Source organism: Zea mays, chromosome 6 (genome assembly GCF_902167145.1).
Source record: "Zea mays cultivar B73 chromosome 6, Zm-B73-REFERENCE-NAM-5.0, whole genome shotgun sequence".
NCBI classification, from domain to species: domain Eukaryota; kingdom Viridiplantae; phylum Streptophyta; class Magnoliopsida; order Poales; family Poaceae; genus Zea; species Zea mays.
The window spans coordinates 104,770,514-104,780,108 of record NC_050101.1 but is presented as its reverse complement, the minus strand read 5'-3'; the positions used below and the strand labels follow the sequence as shown (position 1 = coordinate 104,780,108).

General features: G+C 55.7%; 1 protein-coding gene across 1 annotated transcript; it reads right to left on the bottom strand.

Moving 5' to 3' along the window:
- Positions 1–918: 918 nt before the first annotated feature.
- Positions 919–2,389, bottom strand: LOC100278675 (uncharacterized). The gene is made up of 2 exons (NM_001151874.2): positions 2,113–2,389; positions 919–1,428 (listed from the first exon to the last, which is right to left on the bottom strand). Exons 1-2 carry the CDS (start codon positions 2,204–2,206, stop codon positions 1,229–1,231), a joined length of 294 nt encoding a protein of 97 aa, NP_001145346.2. The 5' UTR covers positions 2,207–2,389; the 3' UTR covers positions 919–1,228.
- Positions 2,390–9,595: the final 7,206 nt, after the last annotated feature.

Sequence of the window (9,595 nt, the reverse complement as noted above, 5' to 3'; positions counted from 1 at the left end):
GGCGTGGCGATTTGGCCTAGGTTGCTTCTTGGTGAAGACTGGGCCTCGGGCGAGCCGAAGGTGTGTCCGTTGCTGGAGGGGGTCCTCGGGCGAGACGTAGATCCTCCGGGGTCGGCTGCCCTTGCCCGAGGCTGGGCTCGGGCGAGGCGTGATCGCGTCCCTCGAATGGACCGATCCTTGACTTAATCGCACCCATCAGGCCTTTGCAGCTTTGTGCTGATGGGGGTTACCAGCTGAGATTTAGGAGCCTTGAGGGTACCCCTAATTATGGTCCCCGACAAGGCTATATTTCGATACTCTCATATTCACCCAAATCCATGTGTATTAAGGTGGATTATGATATAACTTAAACTAATTTACACCTAAGTTCAGCTCAATCCACGTGTATTGAGGTGAATACGAGAATATCCGAACAAGCCCTAAAAAAACTAATCGCCAACGAAATCATGTTTTCTATAATTTGTCTCAAACCTGGGCGGGTTCTTAAAAAAGCTTAAGTCTTATTCGGTTATTCCTATTCGATATGGATTGGATGAGATTAAAAAATATTATGAAGAATTTTGACTTGTTATGGATTCAAATCCACTCAATTCCGTCGTCCAATCTATATGGATTGTAATCGAAACGAACATGTCCTTAGAGTATGTTCGGTTTGATCTCAACCCGTATGAATTAGACAAGATTAAGTAAGTTTAAATAAAAAAGTTAAAAAAATTTCTTAATTTTTTTAATCTCATAAAATAATCCATATGGATTGAGAATAACCAAACAAGGTCTTAGCCAATTTCTTCAGAAATAATGCTCCACAAGAGCTACGGATGCACCGGCCTTTCCACATCGCTAGGCGTACATGCCAAGAACAAAGGCACACGACAGATGAGTAATTCAGACTGAAGTTAAGCAGCGCACCAAGCTCTGGGCAACCTAAGCTCAGAACTTCATATGAGAATGAAGCACCAGATGGCACAAGCCATATATAGGATACAGGAGTAGCGCGCTGTACATACCCAAACCAAACTGTACAGTAGGCAGGAAAGCGGCAAGCCCTTATACTACCTACACGCGATCCATTCAGGCCTGGGATGGGAGTCTCACACTCACGATCTTGGTAGGCCTCGCCTGGGAGGTGGACGACGACGTGCCATGGTCAGGACGATGTCCTCCTACTCGCCCATGGGAAACCAACCAGGAGTACCATTCCGTCGGCGATGCTGCTGCTGCCGCCGCCTCACCCCGGGGCGGCGCGGGGCGACCGGACGGGCCAGAGCGGCAGCCTCCAGACCGACGACGGTCGCTTCCGCCGCGGCGGCTTCGGCAGCGCGCCGGCCGCGGCCTCCTTCTCCGAGCTCAGCATGTTCCACATCACCTGCACGTCCTGGTACCCGCAGGTCTGCACGTCCCGGTGGAGGCTCAGGACGCCACCACACTCTGCATTGCTCCAATTTGTTTGGGAAAAGATTAGGGTGGGGGAAAAGGATTAAGAGATTACTTATTTTTTACTGCTCAAATCAAAACTTCAGTAAAAAAATCAAAACTTGAGGTTAAAAAAAAAGAGATTATTCCGGTGAGGGGAGATGAAAGATCGGACGATGAGCCACAAGAATCGCGAAGGGGATTGGGTGGTCCACGGTCTAGTTGGCTGCGTACACTGACTCCACTCCAGACGGGCGGTTGGGACTTGGGAGCGAGATAGATAGCAAGCATATCATGGATCTTGGCGCCCAGGGACCATTACCCCATCGCCTCAAATAATTTGTTTGTTTGTTGTGATCTATTTTTTTTTCATCTCTCTCCTTTTGTTGCTGTGTCGAGAAACAAGGTAAAGTTTTTTTGTTGCGTTCTACTGCTGCAGTAGATCTGCTGCCGACGTTGCAAGCAGTTTCGTGCTCGTCGCCCAAAAAAGCATACACCACCAATTCTATGAAAAAAGAGCTCCAAAAGCTTCCGATGGCGTTGTGCGAATCCTTAAAAACGTGGCTAGTGGCTTCGCGTTCGCGCAGGAGATTCGTGTCATGACTAATAAGCTTCTGCTCGAACGAACACGGTTACGCCGCTGCCGTGCGGTGCGTGCCGTGCATAGGAACTGAGAAGGAAGCTAGAAGGCCTGCTTACCGCCCTTGCGGACGCGCGCGCGCGCGGCGGCGACGGCGACGGCGAGCCAGGCGCGGCGCACGGACGCGACCACCCTCGCGCGCCACCAGGCCATGACGCGCGTCCCGATCTGCTGCTGCTGCTGGTGGTGGCGCCGCCGCCTACCCGCCGGCGCACGGCTCGGCTGGCCGCCGCCACCGCCGCTGCCTTTGCTTATATCTGACCGACCGGAGCCGATCGGTCTCTCGCGAAGCACTAGTACTACTAGCACTACCTTTGCCCCGCCTGCCTGCCTGCCACTGCCGACAGAGTAGTAGAGCGTTTTTATATGGCTTGGGATCTACAGGTTTCCTCAACCATTTGGCATTTGGGGTCAGCTGCTACGTTGTTGAGTGAGTGTACAGTACAGTACAGCTTGACCTATACTCTTTTTTTTTTTGTATAGCAGATGAGAGTGTTTCACATGAATCTTTCAGAGCAGAATTTCGCATCTCCGTTCTCGCGATCGGGCGAGGATCCTCTAGGTGCTGGCTCACAGGCGTCAAACCACTGCTGTGGCGTAAAATGTCGCCAAAGTGCTCCTGCCGTGCGTGCAAACGCAACGTCAAGAACCATCATGTGCCTGTCTGCGCAGGACTAGAGGACTGTGCATCCAAGTTCCACATCAAGTTCTTCAAGAAAAGAAAAGAAAAGCTGGAAAATCCATCTACGTACGTACGCACGTACGTTTCGTTTCGTAGTAGTAGCTCCAGTTGGCGAGCGGAAAGGCGTGACATTTTTCACACTGCCTGTGAACTGTTGACTTCCACACACAGCTGAACGATGGGTAGGTTTCTGGAACTGGATCGGAGGGAGTGGTGCTGTGCTGTTCTCTGTTCATGCCCGTACCGACGCCCACAAGGCTTCACCCCCGCTCGGCCGCCCCCCGGCGTATCCGATGTGAAGATGGCTTGCCGGAAATGAGGCCACCAATTATTGCCCATATCATTGGTAACTAGCTAGATAAGTAGTACTCCCTCGATTTCGTTTTAGTTGTCGCTGGATAGTGCAAAATTGAACTATCCAACGACAACTAAAAAGAAACAGAGAAAGTATGTAGCAATCTTTGCTGCAGATGAAGCGACGGCGGCACGGCAGACGGCACTGAGGAGTTGCTGTAGATTTGAAGCGACGATATGGGCCAAGATCTCCCCGCCCGCTAGCTGTCCTCGTCGACGGCATGGCATGGTGGACCAAGGTGCCCTGCGCATTAGGGCATGTATGTTTATGTTTAATGTATAGATTCTCGAGGTGTTTAAAGAAATATTTGCAAAAAAAAAAACGTTAAGGAGAGACGTCTTTGGCTCCTAAACCAAGTATCAACAGACGACTCACATTTCCCACTGTACGAATTTGTTATCTGTTCTATCAATCCGATGTTATACAAACACATTTATTTCTATATTTATTAATGGACTATATTTATAGACACCTCATTATATAATATAGTCTTTTAGTTGTCTCTTGTACTTAATAGCCGTTTTGATGTCTGTACACTATAAATGCCCTTTGGCTGCTGCCTGGCGGAGCAAATAAATATGCTGTTCTCGGTTCCATGGACCAGATCCTCTTCCCCCATATGCCTGAAATGTGAGGGAGCGAGAAGCAGAAAACCACATGGCTATGGATATATTGCGGCAGTTGCTCATCTGGTACTATTGGTTCCATATATTTATCCTATGCATGAGCTGTACAGCCATCACATGCATCAGCTAAAACTGTTCAGCACCCAGAATACCCAGATAAACTATTCAACCATAATTCGGACGCCTTTTATATCCAGTATTTCTATTGGGGAGGAAACAAATCCTTTCAATGCTTATCCAGAATGCAGAAAATGACAATGTCAAGGAGTTCTAGGCTACGTAATCAGCCAACAAGGAGACAAGCAGACAGGCCCTGCCTGCATGAATCATTTCAACATGATTGGAAATCTGACGATAGTGGGAACATCCCATCCAATAAGATAGTAAAACCTACATACCAGTGTGCTCTTCATCATACTGATAGGATCAAACCGCTTGCTGCTGATGTAGCTACCAATTTTAAAGGCGGTCCATTATACAGATAACAGGGACAAAAGGTACCTACCTCTACCTGACCATCATGCATACTCGCTGCTATGATACTGAGCAATTGGCAAGTCAGGCCACGCAGATAGAGAGAAAGAGAGACACTGCATTTGTGAATGGATTGTTTCTATACAACTGAATTGTTTGTGAAGCAAGTCCATTGCAATAACAAACTTGAGAGCTTTAATCTAATAGTAGAAGCAAAAGCAATATCTATGACTGAAAAGCATCTAGGTCTAGTTGAGGTTCAGTGATTAATGATAATATTATATTATTGTGACTAACACGTGTTTTATAAAAACAATGTAAGTTAGGTTATAACAATAGAGATTAATTGGGCTTATGTGTTTTTTTATGCATCTATTGATAGAAATCAATTGATTGTCGGTTTTAAAAGCATGAGCGAGAAGATTAAGGTTAGGCTAGTTCTAAATGTCAATAGAGTTGTTGAACACTTAGTGCAATGAATGATAGTCCTTTGACCATACTATAAAAGAGATATGAACAGGTACCTTGACCTAGTCAAGTCTAGTTAGGAATGGTGATGCACACTTGTGATAACTAGTGCTAAGGTAAACCCATGAGAAATTTGGAACAAAACCTAACTCGAAAAGAAATTCAAAACAAATGAGTTGGTAGTGCTATACCAGCACCAGACGTGTGTCTGATGCGCACCGGATATGGACCACAAGAAAAGGAATTTCCCTATTGAGAACAGGTGAAGCACCAGCATGTCTAGTATGCACTGGATAGGACACCTAGAAAGCTTACAAATTGGTACTTAGACTCGATGAACTCAACGAACATGTGCGGCGTTGTCGGGGACCATAATTAGGGGTACCCTCAAGACGTCTAATTCTCAGCTGGTAACCCCCATCAGCATAAAGCTGCAAAGGCCTGATGGGTACGATTAAGTCAGGGATCAGTCCACACGAGTGACTCGATCACGCTTCACCCGAGCCTAGCCTCGGCCAAGGGCAGCCGACCTCGAGAGACTTCCGTCTCGCCCGAGGCCCCCTTTTTATGGCGGACACATCACCGGCTCGCCCGAGGCCTTGGCTTCGCTCAGAAGCAACCCTGACTAAATCGCCACACCGACTGACCAAATTGCAGGGGCATTTAACGCAAAGGTGGCCTGACACCTTCATCCTAACACGCGCCCCCGGCAGAGCCGAAGTGACCGCCGTCACTCCACCGCTCCACTGGCCAGTCTGACAGAAGGACAGCGCCGCCTGCGCCACTCCGACTGCAGTGCCACTCGACAGAGTGAGTCTGACAGGCAGTCAGGCCTTGCCAAAGGCACCACGGCGAACTCCGCTCCGCCCGACCCCAGGGCTCGGACTCGGGCTAAGACCCGGAAGACGGTGAACTCCGCTCCGCCCGACCCCAGGGCTCGGACTCGGGCTAAGACCCGGAAGACGGCGAACTCCGCTCCGCCCGACCCCAGGGCTCGGACTCGGGCTAAGACCCGGAAGACGGCGAACTCCGCTCCGCCCGACCCCAGGGCTCGGACTCGGGCTAAGACCCGGAAGACGGCGAACTCCGCTCCGCCCGACCCCAGGGCTCGGACTCGGGCTAAGACCCGGAAGACGACGAAACTCCGCTCCGCCCGACCCCAGGGCTCGGACTCGGGCTAAGACCCGGAAGACGACGAAACTCCGCCTCGCCCGACCCCAGGGCTCGGACTCCGCCCTGGCCTCGGCCGAACGACTTCCGCCTCGCCCGACCCCATGGCTCGGGCTCGGCCACGGCAACGGAAGGCAGACTCAACCTCGGCTTCGGAGGAACCCCCACGTCGCCCTGCCTAGGGCACAGACCGCCACGTCAACAGGAAGCGCCATCATCATCCTACCCCGAATCGACTCGGGTCACGGAGAACAAGACCGGCGTCCCATCCGGCCAGCTCCGCCGGAGGGGCAGTGATGGCGCTCCACAAGCTCTATGACGACGGCGGCCCCCAGCTCTCTTACGGAAGCAGGACGACGTCAGCAGGGACTCGACCGCTCCAACAGCTGTCCCTCCGCCAGGCTCCGCCGCACCTCCGACAGCCACGACATCACGCCAGCAGGGTGCCCAGATCTCTCCGGCTGCCACATTGGCATGTACCTAGGGCGCTAGCTCTCCCTCCGCTAGACACGTAGCACTCTGCTACACCCCCCATTGTACACCTGGATCCTCTCCTTACGACTATAAAAGGGAGGACCAGGGCCTTCTTAGAGAAGGTTGGCCGCGCGGGACCGAGGACGGGACAGGCGCTCTCTTGGGGCCGCTCGCTTCCCTCACCCGCGTGGACGCTTGTAACCCCCCTACTGCAAGCGCACCTGACCTGGGCGCGGGACGAACACGAAGGCCGCGGGACTTCCACCTCTCTCACGCTCGACTCCGGCCACCTCGCCTCTCCCCCCTTCGCGCTCGCCCACGCGCTCGACCCATCTGGGCTGGGGCACGCAGCACACTCACTCGTCGGCTTAGGGACCCCCCTGTCTCGAAACGCCGACAGTTGGCGCGCCAGGTAGGGGCCTGCTGCGTGCTGACGAACAGCTCCCCGTCAAGCTCCAGATGGGCAGTCTCCAGCAACCTCTCCGGCCCGGGACGGTGCTTCGTTTCGGGACTCTTGAGTTCATGTCCTTCGACGGCAGCTACGACATGATACTTCTTCCACCGCCGCGCGACTACGACAATGGCGGCCGACAACCCGCCCGCCGGCGGCGGAATCGACAACGTCTTCCCCGCGTGGTGGAAGGGCAACATTCGGGCTCGCTCCGTTCTCTCCCCCGCCAACGGAGGAGGAGGCGGGGCCGTCAAGGCTAGGTGTGAGGCCGCGCTTCGTCGGCCGTCGAGCGAATCGACGCCCCCGACGCCCCGACGGAAGGCACGCCGGACGTCGACCTCGCGTTCAAGACGGAGGCAAGCGCCGTCCCCCCGCGGCACGCTGACCCCGAGCAAGAAGACGACGCCGGCGCGCTCGCGGAAAGCCTGCAGGACGTCGCCCTCGAACCAGAGTTGACAGTGCAACCAGTCCCCGATGTGACTACGTCGCTCCTCGTCGACAAAAAGGTACCGACTAACTCCCATCTTGCGTCATTTCGACTCGGCCTCAACCCGCCAAACGACCTCGTTTTGGCGGGCGCTCTCATTGAGGCGAGTGCAACCCCACTGAGGTTCCGTATGCGGTCGCCTTGGGACCGACTGACGGACGTCTCGACCTACGGGCCCTCTGGGTCCGAGGAAGATGACGATCCCAGCATCGCTTGGGATTTCTCCGGACTTGGCAACCCCAGTGCCATGCGGGACTTCATGACCGCATGTGACTACTGCCTATCCGACTGTTCCGATGGAAGCCGCAGCCTTGGCGACGAGAGCTGCGGCCCAAGCCGCGAATGTTTCCATATCGAGCTAGGGGATCCCTCCGAAGGCAACCATCTTGGCATGCCGGAGGACGGTGATCTCCCTAGGCCGGTGCCTCGCGCCGACATCCCACGGGAGCTAGCTGTGGTCCCCGCTCCGGCGGGGGGTTACGACCCACAACTCGAGCAAGTCCGTGAGGCGCAGGCCAGGCTCAACGAGGGAACAGGAGCGCTTGAGCCGATCCGTCGGGACGTCGGACAAGCATGGGTGGGCCAACCCCTGCCCGGAGAAATACGTCACTTGCCCCAAGGTCTCCAGCACCGCGTCGCCAACGATGTCAGGATCAGGCCGCCGCCCGCATCCAGCGGGGTTGGTCAGAACCTGGCAACCGCAGCAATGCTCATCCGCGCGATGCCGGAGCCGTCAACCACCGAGGGTCGGCGAATCCAGGGAGAACTCAAGAATCTCCTGGAAGGCGCTGCGGCCCGGCGGACCGAGAGCACTGCCTCCCGAAGGCAAGGTTATCCCTCGGAACCTCATGCCGCGACTTCCCGATTCATGCGGGAAGCCTCGGTCTACACCGGGCGCACGCGCAACACCGCGCCTGCGGCCCCGGGCCACCTCGGCAACGAGCACCATCAACGCGACCGTCGGGCTCACCTCGACGAAAGGGTGCGCCGAGGCTACCACCCCAGGCGTGGGGGGCGCTACGACAGCGGGGAGGATCGGAGTCCCTCGCCCGAACCACCCGGTCCGCAGGCCTTCAGTCGGGCCATCCGACGGGCGCCATTCCCGACCCGGTTCCGACCCCCGACTACTATCACGAAGTACTCGGGGGAAACGAGACCGGAACTGTGGCTCGCGGACTACCGCCTTGCCTGCCAACTGGGTGGAACGGACGACGACAACCTCATCATCCGTAACCTCCCCCTGTTCCTCTCCGACACTGCTCGCGCCTGGTTGGAGCACCTGCCTCCGGGGCAGATCTCCAACTGGGACGACTTGGTCCAAGCCTTCGCTGGCGATTTCCAGGGCACATACGTGCGCCCCGGGAATTCTTGGGACCTTCGAAGCTGCCAGCAACAGCCGGGGGAGCCGCTTCGGGACTACATCCGGCGATTCTCGAAGCAGCGCACCGAGCTACCCAACATCACCGACTCGGATGTCATCGGCGCGTTCCTCGCCGGCACCACTTGCCGCGACCTGGTGAGCAAGCTGGGTCGCAAAACCCCCACCAGGGCGAGCGAGCTGATGGACATCGCCACCAAGTTCGCCTCTGGCCAGGAGGCGGTCGAGGCTATCTTCCGAAAGGACAAGCAGCCCCAGGGCCGCCCATCGGAAGAAGCTCCCGAGGCGTCTGCTCCGCGCGGCGCCAAGAAGAAAGGCAAGAAGAAGTCGCAATCGAAACGCGACGCCGCTGACGCGGACCTTGTCGCCGCCGCCGAGTATAAGAACCCTCGGAAGCCCCCCGGAGGTGCAAACCTCTTCGACAAGATGCTCAAGGAGCCGTGCCCCTACCATCAGGGGCCCGTCAAGCACACCCTCGAGGAGTGCGTTATGCTTCGGCGTCACTTCCATAGGGCCGGGCCACCCGCCGAGGGTGGCAGGACCCGCGACGACGACAAGAACGAAGATCACCTAGCAGGAGAATTCCCCGAGGTCCGCGACTGCTTCATGATCTATGGAGGGCATGCGGCGAATACCTCGGCTCGGCACCGCAAGCAAGAGCGCCGGGAGGTCTGCTCGGTGAAGGTGGCGGCGCCAGTCTACCTAGACTGGTCCGACAAGCCCATCACTTTCGACCAGGCCGACCACCCCGATCATGTGCCGAGCCCGGGGAAATACCCGCTCGTCGTCGACCCCGTTGTCGGCGATGTCAGGCTCACCAAGGTCCTGATGGATGGGGGCAGCTGCCTCAACATCATCTACGCCGAGACCCTCAAGCTCCTGCGCGTCGATCTGTCCTCCGTCCGAGCAGGCGCTGCGCCCTTCTACGGGATCATCCCTGGGAAGCGCGTCCAGCCCCTCGGGTGACTCGACCTCCC

Excerpts from the sequence above, each read along its gene's own strand:
- LOC100278675 (NM_001151874.2), bottom strand. The coding sequence starts at position 2,206 with ATGGCCTGGTGGCGCGCGAGGGTGGTCGCGTCCGTGCGCCGCGCCTGG. Across the intron at positions 1,429-2,112 it reads CGCGCGCGTCCGCAAGGGCG|AGTGTGGTGGCGTCCTGAGC; the intron begins GTAAGCAGGCCT and ends GGAGCAATGCAG.